Source organism: Diabrotica virgifera, chromosome 5 (genome assembly GCF_917563875.1).
Source record: "Diabrotica virgifera virgifera chromosome 5, PGI_DIABVI_V3a".
Taxonomy (NCBI): domain Eukaryota; kingdom Metazoa; phylum Arthropoda; class Insecta; order Coleoptera; family Chrysomelidae; genus Diabrotica; species Diabrotica virgifera.
In genome coordinates, this window is record NC_065447.1 from 83,367,093 (window position 1) to 83,392,053 (window position 24,961).

General features: G+C 33.7%; 1 protein-coding gene across 2 annotated transcripts in view; it reads left to right on the forward strand.

Annotated features, from left to right (window-relative positions):
* The window catches only part of LOC114336997 (tetratricopeptide repeat protein 5-like), a 95,314-nt gene that overhangs the window by 8,348 nt on the left and 62,005 nt on the right, over window positions 1-24,961 (forward strand). For both annotated transcript variants that reach the window (XM_050651470.1, XM_050651471.1), the window contains exon 2: window positions 17,637-17,987. In XM_050651470.1, coding sequence (XP_050507427.1) covers window positions 17,637-17,987 — 351 coding nt within the window. The remainder of the gene's footprint in view (window positions 1-17,636; window positions 17,988-24,961) is intronic.

The window sequence follows — 24,961 nt, forward strand, 5'->3', positions numbered from 1 at the left end:
TTTATTTTCAATTTGGAATAAAAACAAATTAAATGTGTTTCTTGCATTTATAAAATGGTATTTTCTTTGATTTGTATAGTCTTATAAATTATACAGATTATATTTGTAATATTATTATCTAATTAAAAAAAAAATATTTTTTTATTATGGCACCATCTATCGACAACTAGAATAACTAGAACAAATGTTATAAAAATGTCACCGACGAAATGTAATCACCGACGTGCCTTTTTTTCTGTCACATACAATTTAATGCGTTAGAAAGAAATCGAAAAACTGTGACGCACTGAAAGATGATCATGAGAAAAAGAATACCTACACTATTACATGTTTTTGAACCATCTGTATAGATGTATTTATAGAAAATTCAGATAAAATTAATTTTATAAATTTATTGTTTTGGCATGGTAAGTTTCTGTATGTAGGTTTTATGATCTTTGGAAAGATTGCGATTTCCTCAATAGAAAGGTTATACAGCGTGTCTACTTAAGTTGGAAACATATGGAAAACTTTTTTATTATTAATTTTACGAAAAAAAGTTATTTTTATAAAAAGTTCTGCATGCCCCAAAATCTAAGATTCAATCATCAGATATCAAATTTTCTCAATATTATACGAGGTATGTCAAAAAATATGAATTTCGGTCAAGGGTAAAGTACCTTTATTTCTCTCAATATCGAAAATTCTTATGATAAAAAGTTGTTTGTAATTAAAAACTAAGATAAAATATGCAATTACATGCTTCTAATTGAAAAAAACTTTTTTTCTCAAATTTATGGATACCCAACATTGTTTTTAATTATTACAAATATGATAACTCGTTTATTATTCATTTTACGAAAAAAAGTTATTCTTCATAAAAAGCTTTGCATGGTCTAAAATCTAAGACACAACCATGATATATCAACTTTTATTAATTTTATACGAGGTGTGTCAAAAAATATGAATTCGCTCAAGATTATAGTACCTTTATATTTCACAATATTTCAATTAGAAGGATGTAATTGCATATTGAAACATAGTTATTAATTCTAAACAACTTTTTTAATAACCGTTTTCAATATTGTGAAAAATAAAGGTACTTTACTCTTGAGTGAAATTCATATTTTTTGACATACCTCGTATAAAATTAATAAAATGTGATATCTGATGATTGCATCTTCGGTCTTAGGACATACAGAGCTTTTCATAAAGAATACCTTTTTTTCGTAAAAGTAATAATAAAAGAGTTATCGTATGTGTAATAAATAAAAACGAAGTTAGTATCAATACATTTGAGAAAAATTTGGAAAATATTTTTTTCCAATTAGAAGCATGTAATTGCATATTTGATCTTAGTTTTTATTTCCAAACAACTTTTCATAATAAGAATTTTCGATATTGAGAGAAATAAAGGTACTTTACTCTTGAACGAAGTTCATATTTTTTGACATACCTCGTATAATATTGACAAAATTTGATATCTGATGATTGAATCTTAGGTTTTAGAGCATGCAGAACTTTTTGTAAAGAATAACTTTTTTTCGTAAAATGAATAACAAAAAAGTTTCCCATATGTTCCCAACTTAAGTAGACACGCTGTATATGGGTAATATTTGTTTAGTGTTATGCTAAAGTTGTTAGTTTCTAGATAAGCGTCTGTAAGAGGGGGAGAAGTTTTAATTCTCCAATAAGAATTTGTTAAGTTATATTCAGTGAGACTGTTAATTTTACTTAATAATTTATGTGAGTCGGAAGTCCTGGTCTTTAATAGAAACTTATTAGACAAGAATTCTCTTCTAAGGTTTAGAGAAGGTTCCTGAGCTTCTGCTAGAATTGCAGCACATGGCGTTGACTTAAACGCACTAATACATACATATACGTATTGCCTTATACTGAATATGATCGATTTTTGATAAATTAGATTTTGACGATGAACCATATAAAAAGCATCCATAATCAATGATTGACCGGATATACGATTTATAGAACATTAATGCTATCTTTGGGTCGGCACCCCATCTAGCTTTACATATGCAACGAAGCATGTTTAAACCTTTTCCGCATTTGTTGATAATGTGATTCACATGGAGTGTCCAGGTTAGTTTTTTGTCCAAAACCACGCCCAGATACTTATGGTGAGAGGATACATTAATATCAACATTACTTAAATTTATACTGGTAGGGGAACTTAACCTATGTCTAGTGAAAAAGGTGATGCTAGATTTCTAGGGGATAAGGTGAAATTAAAAGCCATAGACCATCTTTTTACACATTGCATTATCAGTTCCAAATCGCATAAACACTCATCATATGATTTACGGCTGCTATATATATATATATATATATATATATATATATATATATATATATATATATATATATATATATAGTCCTTTCTTTAACGGTAAAATATTGCAAAACCTCTAAATTTTAAAGAACCGCTTGGATTGACATGAAATTTGGCATACACATAGCTAACATGTCAAAGAAAAAAAGTGATATTGTGCCGATATGTGCTTTTGCCCTGGGGGTGGTTTTCACCCCCTCTTGGGGGTGAAAAAATATTCGTCCAAATTAAGTCAGGAAATGGATAAACTGGCTAATTTTAAGTAACTTTTGTTCTATAGAGTTTTTCACTAAGTCAATACTTTTCGAGTTATTTGGCAGTGAATATGTTCATTTTTTCAACAAAATAACGACGCTTTTAGACGGTTTTTCGCAAATAACTCAAATAGTAAGTATTTTGTCGAAAAACATTCTTAGCAAAAATATAGCCTATAAAAAATTTAAAAAAATGGTGTATATATAGTGTGACCCACTCCAATTCAGTCCAATTCGGGACAAGGCTGAAAAAAATACCAGAAATCCGGGACTTTTCAATAAAAATCGGGCCATTTTTTTTCAGAACTTCAATATCATCATTTTATTGATTATTTAACATTTTTATGTTGTCAATGATATTTTTGATAGGATTAAGCCACAATTGGCTGTAATAATTACATTTTTCTTAGTTTTTTTTAAATCCGGAAATCGTTCTCAAAAAAGGAAAAATCAACTGATGTTGAATTTTCATGTAAATAGGTATTATAACCTTAGGTTAGTATAAAAATGTAAGTGTCATACAATTGTGGCTTCTTCTTCTTTTGGTGCCTATCCGTATCGAATATTGGCGATCATTCTGCCTATAATTATTTTATTAACAGATGCTTTAAATAGATTAGTTGTTGTGGTGGAGAACCATTTCTTCTGGTTCTTTAACCATGATATTCTTCTTCTTGCTATACCTCGCTTTCCGAATACTTTGCCTTGAAAGATTATTTTCAGTAATCTGTATTTATTTCCGTTTCTCATTATGTGTCTGAGATATTCTAACTATCTCTTTTTAAATGTAAACATCACTTCTGTTTCTTTCCCCATTCTTCGTAGTACGGTCTTATTGGTTATCTTGTCCGTCTATGAAATCCTTAGGATTTGCCTGTATAGCCACATCTCGAAGGCTTCAAGTTTTTGATTGTGGATTAATCCCATCAAATTATAATTGTCAAAAATTCCACAAGAAAACAACTTCAGAACATTTTTGTGTTGATTACTTCTATCATATTTGTCGCACGACTTAATTATTTGCTTAACAATGAGAAGAAAACCTCGTAATTCTTAGAAAAATACATAATGTACTAAAAATTTCAAAATAAAATTATTTTACCAAAACGTTGAAAATTCGGATGGCCCGGAAGCCTTGTCCGAGACGCCGGGACACTACTTCGTAATTCGGGCCATGTCCCGGATTTTTCGGGCTAGTTGGTCACACTATGTATATATCACGTCTCTATACCTAGTAGAAGCAGAGTTATAGCTAATGAAAAATAGGTTCATATTCGTCAAATTCCAAATGGAATACTTTAACGTGAAATAACCAAAAATGAAGCACATTTCGGGGAAAACCCATTACAACTTATTTAAAGTGTTTAAAAAGAGTTTCATTTTTGTTTTATAAAAAAATTTCTAGCATCAAAAGTAAACAAGTTACGCTCAAAATAAAGTTAGTCCCTTTTTGTTTTGGTAAAAAAATCGAGAAAATCGCCCCCTAATTAGTATCTTAAGTGAACTTAATCGTTACGACTTCACAAGTTTTTTGATTCGTGTACGTATTGTTTATATGATCTGTAAGCTTCATCGGTTCAAAGTCCTTATTATTGAAAGGGCTGTAGTTAAAAGGGGTTGAACGAGTCACTGATCACGAATGTATGCAAATTTAGAAACACCAAATCTTAATCAATTTTTGTCTAACAGAAAAACAAAAAAATACATGATATTCAGAAAAGCAATGCTGACTTTTTTTTGGATTTCGAGATTTTTGGTATCTCTAACAATTTTGAAGTTATTTTGAAAAAAAGCATATTTTCAAAATTAAAATTTTTAAAAATTTTACTTTGAAACCAAATTTTTTCAAAAATAAGCACTTTGAATCGATGAAATTTACAGATCATATAAACACAACATAAGTAAAATAATTTGTGGAGCGGTAACAATTAATTTCATTTAAGTTGCTAATTAGGGGGTGGTCTTCCCGATTTTTTTTGCCAAAACAAAACGGACCAACTTTATTTTGAGCGTAACTTGCTTAAATTTAATGCTAGAAACTTTTTGTAAAAATAGAAATAAAGCTTTTTTTAAACACTTTAAAAAAGTTATAATGGGTTATCCCCAAAAAGTGCTTAATTTTTTGGATATTTCACGTCGAAATATTCTATTTGAAATTTGGTGAATATGAATCTATTTTTCATTGGATATAACTCTGGTTCTACGAGATCCAGAGACCTAACGCGTACACCCTTTTTTTAATTTTTTTATAGGCTATATTTCAAGGTCCTCTTCAATGTCTCACTTCATCTGCACATAATATAGAACTCCATTCCTGTAAGCCCCAATACGCAAGTTGTGCCCACCTTAATCTGAGTCTACGATTTGAATGATGTAACATAGGAGGACATCTCAATTGACATCAGATACAGTAATGCTGTGGTCATTTTCTAGGTCCACAGGGTTCATGTGTAGATGCACATTTTGACTAGCTGCTCGCCTGCTCACCACATACCAATACTGTGGAGAGATACCCATGAGAGAGATGAGAGATGCCCTCGATGTCTTTCAGCAACATTACCAAATTGTTCATATTGATGCCCCAATTGTGAAATCAAGTTCCGAGGCATGTCAAAATGACATGCAACATCAGCTTGTGAAGGTCCACAGCGCTTACCATTTGAACTTGTGTTAAGTGCAGACCGATACTCCATGTCTATTGTTGCATTTAATAATCTTGTTGTAATACAGTTTTAAAGTAAATCAGTACAGATAAGATCTTTAAAATTTGAAGCACTTTTTCGTTACAATTAGAAGCATTTATAATCCTATGAATTTGAGGTGCTGTCACTTTTGCCTTAAGGCTATGGGTACATAATTCGCAAATATTTTACGTGTATCCCTACCTTTTCTGTCTTTACACGGCAAATTACGTGTAGTAAAATTCACACTGGTGTGGATATGTAAACATTACTAGAATGTCATTCTACTTGAAAATGTCATAATTAATTTAAAGAGATGGCTTTTGAATGTTCTTGGATAACTGTTATTTTTATAATTGCAAATTATTAATTCAGTTAATAAATGTGATAATTTTTTCACTAACTATGTTTTCAGTGATTGTAATAATTTATTTGTACAACAAAAACTAATAATCAATCGAGAAAAGAGGAAAAGTGTTAAAGTGATTTTTTAATAATATGTTGTTATTTTGGAACGCTTACAATTTTGAACATCTCTAACAACAAAATACTTGGATCACAGGATATATCTGATGTATTCTCTGCTTGGATCTTCCACAACTAATACACAATAAATAACTTTTTATTAAGTTCACGTCTTAAATCAATTATTTATCAAATACACTATATATCAATAATATTTAATCAATTTCTCAAAATATTCCCGATGCAATGTCAAATATTTAAAATTGTCACTGATTGTCAGTGTCTGAGTGACAATATATGCTGACAATATTATATTCGGTTGAGTGCGTTGTAAGACAAAGACAGATTTGGAAAATATTACCACGGCATTGTGTTCATTTTTTTCAAATCCTGAAAAAACCAATAAATATTTTTGAAAAATTTAAACGCAGAATGAAAGACTAAATTATTACCGAGGGCCGAAAGTCCCTTAGAATAAATAAAAAGTTTATTTTGAATGAGATATTTGAAATTAAAAATCACACTAAATTTTCTCTTAGTTTTTTCACCCCTGTAACTTATTAAAATAAACATTATAGAAGTTCTCAGGGACTTTCGGCCCTTGCTAATAACGTAATATTTCATTCTGCGTTTAAATTTTTCAAAAAGACTTATTAGTTTTCTCAGGATTTGAAAAAAATGAATCCCCATTTGAATAGCATTGCAGCCGAAAATACGTACCGATCCTCTTAATAAAACAGTGTCATTGGCAGATTAACCTTCATGACTTGTAGAGAACAAGTTTTCAAATCGAAAGGTATGCATTAAGGGGGTAGGCGCAAAATCTTGGTCCAATGTTATTTAAATGCATTAATTTTTTTCGAATCCTGTGAAAACTAATAAGTATTTTTGAAAAATTTAAATGCAGAATGAAATACTACATTATTACCAAGGACCGAGACCGAAAGTCCTTAAAAACGTCTATAATAGGGGAGTGCAATTAGAACGAAAACAAACATGCATTGTTTCCGAAAAATTCAAACAAGCTTATATTTTTTTAAAACTTATTTTTGTTAGTTTATATACACATTATAGTAAAAAGTTCTACTCGCAGATTTGGCCGCTAATTGTTTATTAATTGTTTAAACAATAACAATTGTTTTGTATAAATAATTTTAAAAATATCGTTAAATTCATCATTTTGCTTTGATCAAACATGTTTCTATTTTGTTTTTGATTATGCTGAATCCGAATATGGCATTGCAATTTGAAAATTCTTATACAGAAGCTCTTATACAGTATGTCTGCGTAGCTAGGAACCACATGGAAAACTTTTTTATTATCTATTTTACGAAAAAAAGTTATTCTTCATAAATTGCTCTGGATAGTCAAAAATCTAAAATTCAACTATCAGATATCAAATTTTATCAAATTTATACGAGTTATGTCAAAAATATGAATTTCGTTAAAGAGTAAAGTACCTTTATATTCCAGAATATCAGAAAATACTATTATGAAAAGTTGTTTGAAATTAAAAACTATGTTTAAATACAATTACATCATTCTAATCGAAAAAATTTTTTTCAATTTTTTCTCAAATTACGGATACTCATCATCATTTTATTCCAATTATGATAACTATTTTATTATCACTTTTACGAAAAAAAGTTATTCTTCATAAAATGCTCTCACTGGTCTAAAACCTAAGATACAACCATCAGATATTAAACTTTTTTTATTTTATACGAGGTGTGTAAAAAATATGAATTTTTCTTAAGAGTTAAGTGCCTTTATTATTCACAATATTTTAATTAGAAGGATGTAATTGAACAACTAAAACAAATTTTTTAATTCCAAACAACTTTTCTTAATAACAATTTTCGATATTGTGAAATGTAACGGTACTTTACTCTTGAGAGAAATTCATATTTTTTACATACCTCGTATAAAATTAATTAAATTTGATATTTGATGATTGCATCTTAGATTATATACGATGCAGAGTATTTTATAAAGAATAACTTTTTTTCGTAAAACTGATAATAGAAAAGTTATCAATAGGTTCCAAGTTACGCAGACATACTGTATAAGAGCTAAAAAAATTTTTTTTGCTGAACATTTAATATTGTTGAAGCTTATTATTAAATGTATTTTAGGTTAGTTTTACAGAAAAAAGTTTTGATCACTTTGTATAAACATTTTTTTAGATGGTAATTTTCGGTTTTTGTATTACATTTTTGTTATCTTTCTTAATTTTCTCAAAAAGAAATAGTCTACTTCATTTCTAAAGTAAAATAATTTAGTGTATTTTAAAGATTACATCCTAAGCTTTAAAAAAGCACTTATAAAACTGTAATAGATCTATACAAACTTGAGTAATACCGTCTTAAAGTGGTGGTAATTCTGTAAAACTACGAAGATTTCAAAAATTACATTTTTTGAGACGTCATATCATTTGAATTAAATTTTTGAGATATTTTTTGAATGAAACATCATTTAGTAAGATCCTTTTCAAGGCTAGTTGTGCAAAATTGAGGGTTTTATAAGATAAATTGTATTAGTTACACATTTTTAAATCATTTTTAAACAAAATTCATGTAAGGCTCATTTTCCGCCCCCACCGTACTTATGCCCATACATTTTATTTCTTTTTATTATAATCATAAGATAGCTTAGTTATTCTTCTTTCATGTTCAATTTGTAAAATTTCATTTGATCCATTAGTTAAAGAATTACATTAAAATAAGTCAACCGTGCACTTCGCCGTACGCTAGTTTACAGTGAACCAATGTTTGTGAGAAGGGTGACTTTAGCGTTATAAATAAAAAATTATAGAAGTTACCGATTTAATTTTAGAAAATTCTTTATATAAGGTTTTTTTTGTAAAATTTCCTGAATTTTTCAATGGTCAAGTCAGTTTTTTTCTAAAATTTATATTTTCGGAGTTATTTAAAAAAACATCTAATTTCGCAGTTCATTTGTTTAATAAAAAATGAAGCACTCACTTCTCGAGTAGAACTTTTTGATATGTTGTTTATTAAACATTTCTTACTGAAATTACAAAAAGTTCTATGTTTGGAAAAGTATGCCAAGTATTTTAATATTTTACTTTATTAGTTTACTTTTATATATAACATAGGACTACTTAATTATGTACTACGATTAATCTCTTTTAAAAATCCTACCTATAATCTTATTTGATATTTATTTTATTTAATACCTCCCTGTGAAGATACCCACTGGTTGTTTCATATCTTGGGTAGATATTTCGGAGAAAGGTCACTTTCGCCACACACGGAGGCATCTTTGAAACACATGCCCTTCAATGTGTCATATGCGTTGATAATTTATTATCCCGACGCTTCGCTGGTCCCTTAGGAAGACAGCGGAAGAATTTGGCATGGCAGTACCAAGACACAAGTCGAGCGCGTTGCATCACCTCAATTCTTACGATAGAATACGCTTTCGTCGCGACCACGACCACAGCGACGCCAAGTTCAACATTACGTAGCATTCCCTAGGGACGCTCTTCAGCTAAACATTAAAGGTATGTGCCGATCTCTTGAATATTAATACAATTTATGAATATAGCCAGATTAATTTCTTCACATTTACGTACGAACACACATAATTTCTTCACGTTTTCATACTAAATGCATTATTTTATATCATATATTTACTTTTCATACTACAGTCCACTGCCTTGTTTTTAATACTTAATTAATTAAACCCAGCGGCCATAATTATCAATCAGAAGACATTAGACGCTTCATTTTGGTCATTTATCGAGCCAGGATTTTCATTTTTAATAATTTATTTCATCTTTTGTTTTACTTCACTAATATAATATCTTAATATCAATTAATCGGTCCTTCGAAAAATCAATTCATATTTAAATTACATAATTAAGTGTGTTCAAAGTGCACAACAATTTTAAATTTATTTCTTTACATATACAAAAGAAAACTTAGATTCATTTTTTTTTATTATTTAGTATACACAAACATTTCAAATTTCTATTAGTACATTTATCACTCATTGTTTGATAATATAATATTTTTTATTATTTATTGTGCCATATGATTTTATTATTGCGATTATTTTTTATTTTAATCTGCTATTAGACGCATACTTTTCTTACACGTTCTTCTTCTATTAGATTATTTAATATTCTATCTGTACCTACCTGTTTCGTTATCTTTATTTTGCTTATATCTTTGTTGTTATTTCTGCTATCGTTTACTATTGTTATAATATTATTATATTAGTTCTATTGGCAATAATATTATTACTTGTTTGCAATTATTCGAGTCTCACATCTAATAGTACGGGTGTCTTATCCACTTCTAGAGCATTTATTGTTCAAATTTTGACTGCATTGACGCTTTTACATACGTTCTTACTTCTCCTTATCTTGCAATGTCCAGCAAAGTAAATAAAGCCAATTTATCACGGCAAACGGCCTATTCCCGATTGAAGGAAGCTCATGAGGCCGGCATTCAAGCATCAAGGAATGATTCTCTTAAATCAATTTTTCTAGCGAGGGCAGAGGAAATCGATGCCATCTATCGAGATTTTCATACAGCTCACAATCTCATCATCGAAAAAATAACCGATGAGGAATTTCCGGAGCAGGATAAGATGAGGGTGGCCGCTGACCAGGCATACTATGGTGTAAAATCCATTAAAAGTGATCTTTCAATTAAAGATTCATCATCCTCGTCTTCCTCTATCTCTTCACATTCTAATCCGTCATCTATAAGACCTTCAGTTAGACTGCCCAAGCTTAATCTTCCGAATTTCTCCGGGAACTACCGAGATTGGCCGAGTTTTTTTGATTTATTCAATAGTTTAATCCACCACAATTCCGATTTGTCCGATGTGGAAAAGTTCCGTTTCCTCATCACATCAATTAGTCAGGAGCCTCTGGCTCTTATTAAAGGCATTCCTCTGACTGATGCAAATTATCAAATTGCTTATGACATCCTAGGAAAAAGGTATCAAAATAAACGAATTCTTGCTACTCAATATTATAATGACATTTTCAATGCTTCAGTGATTCAAGATTCCACCTCTTCTAATTTAAGAACTCTGTTAAATACATTCACGGAAAATGTTGCGGCTTTACGTGTCTTAGAATTCCCGGTTGAGCAATGGGATTTCTTATTATTCAATATGTTGTTGAACAAACTGGATACCAAAACCCGTACAGATTTCGAACTGGAAAATAGTCGGAACTGCGACCTCCCTACTTATAGGCAATTGACTTCATTCTTAGAAAGACAATGCATAGCTTTGGAGTCGGTTCAATTCAATTCATTAAACCTCTCTACGCACCCGAATCAGCCTCGATCATCTCGTCATTACTCGAATAAAAAATCGGTTACCTCAAACTTCGCCGGTGCCACCAATCAACCTAATCGAACTAATCAAGAGGTTAATTGTGCTTTGTGTTCTGGGCCTCATAGGTTATCTCAATGTCCGTCATTTTTGGATAAACGGCCTCAAGAGCGCTCCTCGTTAATTAAACGACATAATTGGTGTATAAACTGCTTGTCTCAAACTCATTTCACTTCGAATTGTATGTCGGTGTATAGGTGTAAGTATTGCCAATCAATGCATCATAGTCTTCTCCATTTTGACCGACAGTCTAATAATTCGCGCTCTCAACCGCTGCCTCAAACATCCTCATCGAGGGAGAACGTCAACCTTGTATTAGAGACGCCTGAAACCACTCAGCCTAGTTCTGTTCCGACGTCTCTAATGAATACTAACTTTTCTGCACAACCACGATTATCGTCCTCGTGTGTCTTGTTATCCACATGTCTAATACACGTCAAAGATGTCTACGGCGATTTTCAAACGATTCGTATCCTGTTAGATACAGGTTCCATGGCTAATTTCATTTCAGATAGTTGTGTTCGGCGCTTAGGTCTTTCCCGCAACAAGGTAACAATCCCCGTGGAAGGTCTAAATGGAATGTCGACGTGTGCAACTCAGGGTACTACGTTTTGTCTTATCAAACCGTGCGATCGTGACGGTCCGATCTTTTCGTTGGACGCCATAATTGTAAACAAGGTGTGTTCCAATCAACCCAAGGTACAAATAAATCCGCACGATCTCACTCATATTCGTGGCCTCAAACTAGCAGATCACACATTTTATCAACCAGGCCCTATAGACATGCTCATAGGTGCTGAATTGGTTCCTCTTTTCTTAAGATCTGGTCGAATTCTCGGCCAGCCCGATCAACCTGTGGCACTAGAAACTGTTTTCGGTTATGTGCTACAAGGGCGAGTCTCTACAGCTCTTCCTAACTGTCATTTCACGTCGTTGCATACGTCTGTGGATACAAGCATAGACATTCTTTTACAAAGGTTTTGGGAAGTCGAAAACATTTCTAAACCTGCTATTTTGTCCCCGGACGACAAAGCTTGCGAGGATATTTATAAATCTTTAACTTTCCGAGAGTCAACAGGCAGATTTTCTGTTCCTTTACCGTTTCGACAACTCAATCCTCGTTTTTACGATACTTATTCTCAGGCATATCGTCGTTTTTGTATGCTCGAGAATCGTTTCAGGAAAATCCCGAATCTCAAAGAGCAATATGTTGAGTTCATGAATGATTATATTACTTCCAGACATATGATACCTGTTCCTGAATCCGATTTTAAATCGCCCACGTCTTATTACTTTGCCCATCACGCAGTTTTCAAAAAACAAATTGTGAATTCATCACTTGTTTCCAAAATTCGTGTTGTCTTCGACGCCAGTCTACGTGACGTTCGAGGTGTGTCTCTCAATGACACTTTATATACCGGTCCTAAGCTTCAAAAGGACATCTCTTCTCTACTGCTTAATTTTCGATATTTTCGATATTGCTTCACTTGCGATATAAAGCAAATGTATCGACAAATTAATGTCAATAAAGAATTTTGGAATTATCAAAGAATTCTCTGGAGAGCAGATTCTTCTAAACCTCTTCAAGAATACTTCCTGCGCACAGTTACTTACGGTGTTTCTTCTTCACCCTATCTCGCTTTAAAAACTCTACAAGAGTTAGCCAACTCAGCAGAGTCGCGATTCCCTAATGCCTCACAAGCGTTAACGCGACATTTTTATATTGATGACGGTTTGTTAGGAAGTGACTCACTCTCATCTACTCGCTCCCTACAATTAGAGCTCATTCAATTGTTAAAGCTCGGTGGTTTTGAGCTAGGCAAATGGGCCAGCAACCATCCCAGTTTACTACAAGACTTTGGCTCAGATATTTTGACATCCTGCTCGTTTGACAAAGAGGAACCTTCCGTTATTAAGGTGCTAGGCCTAAAATGGGACCCTACGACCGACGTTTTCTCTTACTCTTACTGTCCTCTCGACAAAACATTGTTACTCTTCGCCGATGTTACCAGTTTTTATTGAAGGTATGCGAAGGTAAATAACTAGTTTTATTTTCTACCAAACAAAAAAATAATAATAAGAAATAAAAAAAATCGGAGAATTCACAAACTATTTATTCTTATTAACCAAAACTAAAATAATTCATATTAATCTTAATTGAAAATATAAAAAAACCCAAAAGGAAAAGGTAAAAAGCTCAACTAAAGTTTATATTTGCCTCTAAGAATATTCTTTTCAGCGTACACCCATATTATAATTCTTAAAACTATGTAATATTATATTTAGGTACTATTTACAAGAAAAAAAATACAAAACCAAGATATTTGTCAGACTGCTGTATGGTGTGGTGGCTTAGACAGGCAAAACAACGTTCTTTTAAGAGAAGTATTGGTTTAATCCTACCTTATGTTTTCTTTTGTCGATGTTATACACGTGGACGATGTCGTACGGCATTTACATACTTGGATACTTCACAGATATACAGGTTATATAAATATCGACCCTGGACAAGGGTGTTTCAAAAAAAACTCACAACATCAAAATGAATTGGAGAGAAAGAAAAATTGTTGGCCTTAAAGATAGCGTATGGCCAAAAAGAAAGGTCTTGGGGACCTAAATATCCAGATATTTTAAATCCTTGCTGAGCAAGACAATCGTCAACTTCATCAAATTGAATATTTCTTAATTAGTTATCTGGATTACTTCTGATTAAATATCCTCAAGGAGTTTCATAGGACAATACTAACTTGTCCTCATGAAGTGTAAATCAAAAGTGAGTAAGATATGACACTAGACAGGTAAAGACAAAGAGATGACACTTACTAGACAGGTAGCAATGTATACCTAAAGCCTACTTCATGCCTGATTTTCTATATGATTTCGGACTTAAAAATGGCTTGATAGCCGCTAATGTTCAAGACAATATAGAAGCCTGATTTTTATAATTGTTTAGGCCAGTACTTGTGACAATAAAGCAAAAATTATGACAATCTTATTTATAAGAATCGTTTCTAGTTGCTTAGCGACTTTTAACCCGTAACAACATGTACAAAGCGGGCTATTCTTTCGGAAATCAGTCGTATTTTTGATCCTCTGGGTTTTATATCTCCATGTCTTTTAATGGCCAAACGTTTGCTGCAACAATTGTGGCAATCAAACATATCTTGGGATGACGAACCACCCGAACAAATACAACGGGTATGGCATCAGTTCAAGACTGAGCTGCCAGACCTTGCGAACATTCAAATCCCTCGACATTTCGGTTTTAGTATATCTTCTGAAGTCGAGCTTCACGGATTCTGCGATGCGTCAGAGTTGGGATACGCGAGTGTTGTCTATTTCCGATTCATAACCCCTAATGGATTTAAAACTATACTTGTGTCAGCTAAATGTCGAGTGTCTCCTTTGAAGACACAATCTATTGCAAGATTGGAACTCTTGGCTGCCGTATTACTAGCCGATCTGGTCACATTTGTCAAAGAATCATTTAAACATATTTTCTGTTTTTCCGACCTTCATGCTTGGTCTGATTCCACGATTGCTCTTACTTGGGTTAATTCTTCTCCCCATAAATGGAAAACTTTTATTGCTAATCGTGTCAGACACATACAAGAACTGATACCATGTTCTTCTTGGCATTATGTGCCATCTAATCAAAACCCAGCAGATTGTGCTAGTCGTGGTTTGACTCCAACACAACTGTTACAGTTTTCACCTTGGTGGAGTGGTCCAGATTTTCTTTCAGAGTCAAAGGAATATTGGCCGTCTCAGACTAATTTCTGCTCTTCACACCCCACGGAAATCTTAGAGGAAAAGGTGCCCACGGTGTTGTCATTGATACCGGCCACTACAGAGAATATCGTCTCTACTTTACTTTCAAAATTTTCTTCCCTGATAAAAATTCAGAGAGTTATGGTGTACGTTTTAAAATTCCTGTCTAAACTGCCAGTGAAAACCAGTGCTGCCTCTTCAGATTTCCAGGTCTGTCCTTCAGAAATGGAATTTGCGTTACTATACATTGTTAGGCAGGTACAAGCTGACATTTTTTCGGATATTTTATTCAAAATTAGACAGAATTCGTTGTTACCCAAACCCTTTCGTAAACTCGCACCTTTTATTGATGAATACGGTCTTTTGAGAGTAGGGGGCCGATTACAAAAGTCTCAGCTAGCTTTCGATGTTAAACATCCTTTACTCTTACCTAAAACTCATCGTCTAACTGATTTAATCATAGAGCGGACTCATCGTACTCACCTGCATCCTGGTTTAAAGGCTATGCATTATTTGTTACTTCAGCGTTTTTGGATTTTGTCTCCTAAAAGTGCTATTTATCGCTGTTTGTCAAAGTGCATTCGTTGCTTTAGGTGTCGGCCAAAATCTTACAACCCCTTTATGGCAAATTTGCCAACGGTCCGAGTTACTCCATTGCGTGCTTTCTTGTCTGTTTGTGTTGATTTTGCAGGACCATTTTCTTTATTAATGTCGAAACATAGAGGTGCAAAAACATACAAAGGATACGTTTGTGTCTTTGTGTGTACTAGCACTAAGGCCATTCACTTGGAAGTGACTTCAAGTCTTAGTTCCGAGTCCTTTTTGGCAGCATTTCGTAGATTTGTATACGCGGTAAATGCCTAACAATTAGGAGTGATCAAGGTACGAATTTCAGAGGAGCCAGCAACGAAATCATTAAATTAGCTCACGCAGCTGCTGAGACTCTTTCGATTACGTGGGATTTTAATCCACCCGGGGCCCCTCATTTTAATGGATTAGCCGAGGCCGCCGTCAAATCATTTAAGAACCATTTGTATCGTGTTCTGGGTACACAGGTTTTAACCTATGAAGAGTTCTATACCCTTATGACTCAAATCGAGGCAGTCCTCAACTCTCGTCCTCTTTGTGCAGCCAGCTCTGACCCTAATGACTTACAGGCACTGACTCCTGGCCACTTTTTAATTTTTGAGCCCGTAGTGGATTCCGTTCCTGATCCCGATCTAAGTGCCTTAAAGATTAACCGTCTGAACCGGTGGCAATTAATCCAAAGGATTCGAGGAGACTTTTGGAAAAGATGGTCTAAAGAGTACATTCATTCTCTTCAAGAACGCTCTAAATGGAATAGTCTTACCCCTTCGCTTGTTAAAGGCTCTCTTGTTCTCATAAGAGATGAACAACATCCTCCTCTTCGCTGGCAACTAGCTCGAATAACTGAGTTGCATTGTGGCACCGACGGAATTGTACGCGTGGTTAGTCTGAGGACAGCCTCAGATGGCACCCTCCAACGTCCAGTGGTCAAAATATGTCCACTGCCTATTAATTAATAACTTTTGACCCTATTTTAGTATATTATCCTTAGATTTATAGTCTTTATACTTAGTTGTACTCGTTCTTAAAAACATTCGTTTTTAGAGGGGGAGAATGTTTGGAAAAGTATGCCAAGTATTTTAATATTTTACTTTATTAGTTTACTTTTATATATAACATAGGACTACTTAATTATGTACTACGATTAATCTCTTTTAAAAATCCTACCTATAATCTTATTTGATATTTATTTTATTTAATACCTCCCTGTGAAGATACCCACTGGTTGTTTCATATCTTGGGTAGATATTTCGGAGAAAGGTCACTTTCGCCACACACGGAGGCATCTTTGAAACACATGCCCTTCAATGTGTCATATGCGTTGATAATTTATTATCCCGACGCTTCGCTGGTCCCTTAGGAAGACAGCGGAAGAATTTGGCATGGCAGTACCAAGACACAAGTCGAGCGCGTTGCATCACCTCAATTCTTACGATAGAATACGCTTTCGTCGCGACCACGACCACAGCGACGCCAAGTTCAACATTACGTAGCATTCCCTAGGGACGCTCTTCAGCTAAACATTAAAGGTATGTGCCGATCTCTTGAATATTAATACAATTTATGAATATAGCCAGATTAATTTCTTCACATTTACGTACGAACACACATAATTTCTTCACGTTTTCATACTAAATGCATTATTTTATATCATATATTTACTTTTCATACTACAGTCCACTGCCTTGTTTTTAATACTTAATTAATTAAACCCAGCGGCCATAATTATCAATCAGAAGACATTAGACGCTTCATTCTATCTTGTTTGATTTTTTCCGAAGTGAAAATCTATATGCACTCCCCTATAAATCTATGTTTATTTTAATAAGCTACAGGGCTGAAAAAAAAAAGAGAAAATTGAGTGTGATTTTTAATTTCAATTATTTCATTCTTTATTCTAAGGAACTTTCGGTTCTCAGTAATATTGTAATCTTTCATTCTGTGTTTAAATTTTTTTAAAATATTTATTAGGTTTCTCAGGATTCGAAAAAAAAATGAATGCATGTAAATAGAATTGGACCAATATTTTATCCCCTACAAAAAAGTTTTTATTAAAAAAAGTGGAATAATAGTCCTTAAACATTTTGATGTGTGTATTTGTAATTTAGAAGTGCAGTCATGAATGAAGTGATAAAATGAATTATTTTCAAATGAATTTGTTATTTTCAGAATGAAACCGATTCCCTATATACATTCAGAGACAGATACTTTGAGACTCACAACATAGAAGAAGCTATCAAGAAGGAAGAGGAAACAGAAAAAATTCTAGCAGAAAAACTCAAAATATTTAAACAACATGAGCATTTAGTTTCAGATTTGAGTAGAGCCAAATATTGTTTCTTGAAAGGGAAACTACTGAATGTGGTTCCAAACTATAATAAAGAAGCCGAAAGTTTATTATCCAAAAGTATTAAGTTAGATCCTAAATTAGTTGATGCTTGGAATGAACTTGGAGAATGCTACTGGAAAAATGATGATTTGAAGAAAAGTATAAATTGCTTTGAGGGGGCCTTAAAAGAGGTTAGTACTTTATAAGTTTACTGTCATTTACTTCTTCTTCTTCTTCTTCTTGACTGACTTTACAACTCGGGGTGAGTCTTCGCCGCATCCACTATAGCCCTCCATCTTCTATGATCTTGTGCTTCCATTTTACATTGTTGTACCCCAATCCTAGATAAATCAGCTTCAACATCATCCTTCCAACTTTTTCTGGGATGGCCTACTGATCTTCTACCGTCTGGTCTCTCAGAAAATACTGTCTTTAACACTCTGTCTTCCTCTGATCTTACCACATGACCTGCCCATCTTATCCGTTTAGCTTTTATATGTCTGACAATGTTTTCAGTGCCATACAGAGTCGCCAATTCAGCATTACAGCTTTCTCCACTCTCTTGCCACTTCATCTCTTTGAGAGCCAAATATCATTCTGAGAACCTTCCTTTCAAATACCTGCTGTTTATTTATTTCCTGTTGATGTAGAATTTATGTTTCACTTCCATACACAGTAAGCGCCACACTACTAGATACAGGTAGGTATACAGTAGGTACTTAATTGCTATGCTTATGGGCTAATCCGGTACGTTCTCAGATGTGACTTTCATCTCAATCATCTCTGTCATGTTACTGTCAAGAAACTATTCAAAATAATTGTTTTTCCATAGAAAACATACATTAATTAATAGTATTGTTACTCTGTTTTAATAGTTATTTATGATATAAGTGTTAAAAGTACACGTTTAAGGCACGCATGTGAAAGTTTGCAGAATGAGCGAAAGCGAGTTCTGAAATTCACAGGAGTGCCTTAAAAATGTACTTTTTAACACGCATATCATACAATATTTTTTCTACAAACGTAATTACAGGACAATATCTACAAAAAATTTTACTTGAACTTGACTGACATTTTATTTTTATATTTTTTTGACATTACATCAAAATCGCCTATACGGTCAATACGAACTGCAGTGCCTTAAAAATTTTAAAACACTAGTGCCTTAAAGTAGCATTTTTAACGCTCGTAAGGAGTGCTAAAAATTGCATTTTTAACACGGTTGTAGAAAAAATAACTTTATTCAAACACCAAGAATATTACAATACTTTAAAACTTTTACAACTTCAACAAAATGACAACTAGAAGCGTCAAATACAGTTAATCTATTAATTGTTAACTTTCTATGTTAATATTCAGTTTCTATACATTTTCTGTCGTTCTAAACGTCACTAGACATAAAAATAAACATTGCAACAAGTGAAGGGTCCAGGACTGTAATAGCTCAATGTTCCTATGTGTCTAGTAGGGTGACGGTTACTGTATAACAACTGGGTGAATAATTGACATGTACAGTCTTAATTTAGATTTTCTTTTTAGCAGCTTAGATCTTAATGTCATTTATATATCTCCTAAATAGATAGCATGCACACAGAGGACAATGTTACATTTATTGTAATTGAAGGGCTAATGCAAATAAAAATATATTATGTCAAAACAGAAAATAGTAAAAATACTAGATTTATTGTAAAAGGTATATTTAAAATACCCTAAATATGGGTTACATTAAAACAGAACGTTTTCGGATTAAGAAATCCATCATCAGGCATGCTATTTTTTGGCTTTTTGGTAACACTGATGATGGATTTCTTAATCCGAAAACGTTCTGTTTTAATGTAACCCTTATTTAGGGAATTTTAATATACCTTTTACAATAAATCTAGTATTTTTGTGATTTATGGTATACAGCCAGCTACAGGAAGTTTATTTTCCTCGTGGATTTAGAAAATAGTAGTTTAAAATGAACCTGAGGAAAAATCTTAATACCTCAATCTTATAAAATATGAGCTGATCCTAAAACTGCTCTGTATCTGATTTTATCATGAAGGAGAGGATCAGGTATCTTGGCACAAGAAACATTACATCACAATCTGTTTTGTGATGTGGCTAATAAAGAGCTACTATTTGTTTACCCTTCTTTTCTTTCTAAAATCAGACAAAACTCGTTAGTCTCTGTTACTTGGTCATAAGACCTTATATTTTTTACCATAAACTCTAATGAGTCCTGTGGCCTCAACGAAGTTTAACAGTTTTCTTATTGGTAGAGTTATTATCTCTTCTGGTTCAAACATCAGTTGATTAGTGAATTTCTGCCTCACATCACTTAGCAACTTGTAATGGCATATGATGTGTGTGGCAATCTCTTCTTCTATTTCACACTTACTGCACCATGGTTCATTTATATTACCTAGTTTGTATAGATGGTTTCTTAAACGGCAATGTCCAGTCACCATTTCAGTGATTGTTTTGATCTCTTGTTTATTGAGGTTTATAATTTTTTTTATGTGAGTTTTTTTATCAATCATCATCATCCAGCCTCAAAAGTCCACTGCTGAACATAGGCCTCCTCCCCTCGTTTCCAACCCCATCTATCCTGCGCCGCCCTCATCCAGTTTTTATTTACCTTTCTTAAGTCGTCAGTCCATCTTGTAGGCGGTCGACCGACGCTTCTCTTGTCTTCTCTTGGCCTCCATTCCAATAACCTCTTCGTCCATCGCCCATCTGTCATTCTGGCTACGTGTCCTGCCCATCTCCACTTCAACCTGGCTATCCTCTCGATGACGTCAGTCACCTTTGTTCTTCTCCTGATTTCTTCGTTTCTGATTTTGTCTCGCAGAGTTATTCCTAACATTGACCGCTCCATTCTTCTCTGCGTGACTCTTAGTTTGGTAGCCGAGGCTTTAGTTAAGGTAAGTGTTTCTGATCCGTACGTCAAGACTGGGAGGACGCACTGATCGAATACCTTTCTCTTTAGACATGTGGGTAACTCACTTTTAAAAGTTTCTCTCAGTTTTCCAAATGCTGCCCACCCAAGACCGATTCTTCTCTTCAGCTCATGAGTCTGGTTATCCCTGCCAATCGTAATTTCATGTCCCAGGTATTTATATCTATCTACGAGTTCTATTTCCTTCCCACCAATACTGATGTTCTGGTTGGGTACCAAATTTGTCATTATTTTTGTATTCGAGATGTTTATATTTAAACCTACATTTTCTGTAGCTACAACGAGTTCTTGTACCATCTCTCTTGCCATACCTAGATCCTCAGCTACTATGACTATATCATCGGCGAAACGTAAGTTGTTTAGGTATTCTCCATCTATTTTTATTCCCTTTGTCATCCAATCCAAACTCTTGAAAGCATGTTCTAAGACCGTATTAAAAAGTTTAGGTGACATTGGGTCTCCTTGTCTAACCCCCCGTTCTATTTTTATGCGATTACTGTTAGTATGTAATTTGACAGTGGTTGTTGCCTGTAAGTATATTTTGTGTAATAATTTTGTATACCTATAATCTAGCCTGCATTCTTTAAGCGCCTGTAATATTTTGCTAAGTTCAACTGTGTCAAAGGCTTTATGAAAATCGATAAAAAGTAGAACTAGGGGTTTATTGTATTCCACTACTTTCTCTATCAGGGTTTTTATACTTTGTAGATGGTCATTTGTTCCGTAATTTTTTCGGAATCGCCTGTTCTCTTGGTTGATAAGTCTCTAACTTTCTATCCATTCTCTTAACTATTATTCGCGTAAATAACTTATATAAATGGCTGAGGAGGCTAATCGGTCTGTAATTCTCTAAATTGGCTTTGTCTCCTGCTTTGTGTAATAGAATCATAGTAGCGTTGTTCCAGTCTGTTGGAATATTGGCGTTGTGAAGGCAGATATTGAAAAGTTGTTTAATTTTTTCAAGTAGTATATTTCCTCCAATTTTTAGTGCTTCTGATACTATTCCATCTTCACCTGGGGTTCGATTATTTTTCATTTTCTTCAGAGCCTCTTTGATTTCTGATTTTGTTATATCGGGCATTAAATCCGATCCTTGATTTAATACCCCAGTTTTTACTGTAATTGGAGGTTGCGCATTGTCATCTTTTTTTCTTGATTTGTATAACTCTGTGTAGAACTCTTCGACTATTGTTAATATTTCATCTCTGTTTGTAGTTTCTTTTCCAGTTCTGTTTCTTAGTTTGTTGATTTCTATTTTTCCTTTTTGTACGCTTACGTTCTTCAAAACTTTCATGTTCTTATTTTGCTCTATTGCTTGTTTTGTTTTTTCTACATTGTAGTTTCTTATGTCTTTTCTTATTGACTTTGTGATAGTCTTATTTATTTGATTTAGCGCTTCTTTGCTGGAACTTGTATCTCCTTTCATCTGTCGTCTTAGTTCTATAAGGGTTTTAGTAGGTTGACTTAGTTTTTCATCTTTTTGGTTTGTTGGACAGTATTTAGTTTGAGCCTGTTGTATTGTGGTGATTATTTGCTTGTTCAGTATATTAATGTCTGTTGTTGTTGTATCTTTCAATGTATCATTAATATATTTTTCGAACTCCTGAATATTAGTTGGTTTTACCCATTTCTTTGTGTGTTTCTTATTTATCATTTTGAGTCTTTCCTTTTCGATCGATATCGTTATTTTAGCTCTTACTAACCTGTGATCACTGCTTGTGCTGAACTGGTTTAACACATTTACGTCTTTAAATAATTCTTTTTTATTTGTTAAGAAATAGTCGATTTCGTTCCTTGTTTTTCCATCTGGACTTTCCCAGGTCCATCTTCTGTGTTTTTTCTTTTTAAAGAAGCTGTTCATTTGATAGATATTGTTTTCCAAAAGAAAAGTTAACAGTTGTTTGCCTCTATCATTTCTGCCTTCGCTTCCAAAATTTCCCAATATTATTTCAGAGGGGTCTTCCTTGGTACCTATTTTGGCGTTGAAATCACCGCCTATTATTAAGAAGTGGCCAGGATTTTCCTTGATTGCACAGGATATTTGGTCGTAGAATATTTGGACTTCTTCATCTGAATGGCCTGTAGTAGGTGCGTATACTTGAATGAACTTTAGGATATATCTGGTGCTCATTTTGATGTTTAAGTAGACCACCCTTGTTGATATTTGGTTTATTGACACAATTCTGTTCGCAATTCTTTTGTGAACAAAGAAGCCGACTCCTCCGACTGTCGATTCCTCTTCTCCTTTGTAGTACCACAGATGGCCTGATGGGAGTGAGATAAGATTCTCTCCTTTTTTTCTAACTTCGCTGATACCCACAATATCCCAATTCACTTTTGAAAGTTCTTCCTCCATTTCTTCGAACCTTTCTTCGGTAGAGAGCGACCGAGCATTATATGTGGCGATGTTGAGGTTTATATTTTTGACGCACTTTGAATAGGGTTGGTTTACACTGGTCGGGTTTGTGGCATTTAAACACCGTGCTTGCCTTGCATGTTGGTGAGTATTCATATTTATTCCCACGAGTAGCTGGGGATCGTTGTCGATTCCTGTAGAGCCCCGCGTACAGGAACAAGGCTAATTTTCAATGGGATTTCGCCCGGTGTCCCAAGAGCATCGTTAGCGGCCGCGTGACGTGCGACCATTCAGTTTTTAGCACGATAGCTTCCACCTTAACTTACGGATTTTTTGCATCTGGTTTTCTCCATATTTTGTTGGGTAAGATGGGGAGGGAAAAAGGTGTATATGGGAAGAATCTGTAGTAGAAAAAAATATAGTGAAAAAATATAGTATTTTTATCAATACATATTCTTGATTATTTTTTAGTGTAGATTTGCCCTTGGGGGCTCTCCATTTCTTGTGATGATTCCTTATCAGCCATTTCTGAACCTCGTTTTTCGTAGCATCTTTAGTGATGACCAGAAAAGTTCTGGGCCTACAAAGGTTGTTTTGCCAACAGATCTGCTAGTTCATTCCCATGCACCCCTTCGTAACCTGGCACTCATAGGAGATCTTCGCAGTTCTTCACCAGTTTTGATTTGGTGAATGGGTTCTTTGAATTGGGTGAGTGGGCCAGAATAACCCTTGGCCTGTGTAAATGTTGATTCTCGTATCTTTAAAATCTCCGTATATGATTTCATTAATGCAGGCCGCCGGTACCCCGTCAAAATAGCCCCGTCAAAAAAGCTCCGACAAAATAGCCCCGACATAATATTCCGCACACAAAATAGCTCCGTCAAAATAGCCTGCAGACAAAATAGCCCCGAAAAACAATCACCCTTCAGCATTCATCATAAAATAATTCCTTAAAAAAAATTTTTTTTCGGAAATGGTAATTATCCTCTATTCAGATGTTTATCTTAACCACATTAAATAAAAATTGTCTTTTCAGAGAACTCGAGTCCTGTCTTTCCGGCCTCTTGGAAGTTTGAACATTTAAGTTAAGCGAAAATCAATGCTAATTTATGATATAAACATTTTTTTCTGTTTTCGGGCAACAGTAAAATGCATTTTAAATTAAATAAATTAAATACATTCTTCCTTTTTGTCAAATATTTTAAATTAAAAAAAGTTTTTGGACACCTTGTATAAATAATTATGTAGGTAATTGTTTATAAGAGGCTGTTTTAGCCGGGGCTATTTTAGCCGGGGCTGTTTTGACCGGGGCTATTTTGTGTGCGATCTATTTTGTCGGGCCTATTTTGTTTGCGGGCTTTTTTGTCGAGGCTATTTTGTGTTGGGGCTATTTTGACGGGGCTTTTTTGACGGGGCTGTTTTGACCGGGCTATTTTGACGGGTCACGCAGGCCGCCACATCAAAAACTTAACCTGTTCATCTTACAGTAAATATTAAAATATGCTTAGCTACTTTTCATTGTTCTATCTAGGTACATATTTTATATTTTAGTTTAGGCATTTCATTAATGCAGGCCACCACAGCAAAAACTTAACCTGTTTATCCTACAGTGAATATTAAAATATGCTTAGCTACTCTTCATTGTTCTATCTAGGTACATCTTTTATATTTTAGTTATATGCAATAAAGGTTATTTTATTGATTACTTCATATTCCTATTACGCAAAACAATATGTTATAACGCAAAAACAATACAATAAAAAACAAATATTTTTATTAATATTACAATTAGAACTCATCATCATCATCTTTGGTGATTTGTGGATCTTAGCCTGCTCCAAGATTTCTTTGGAACTAGCCACCTG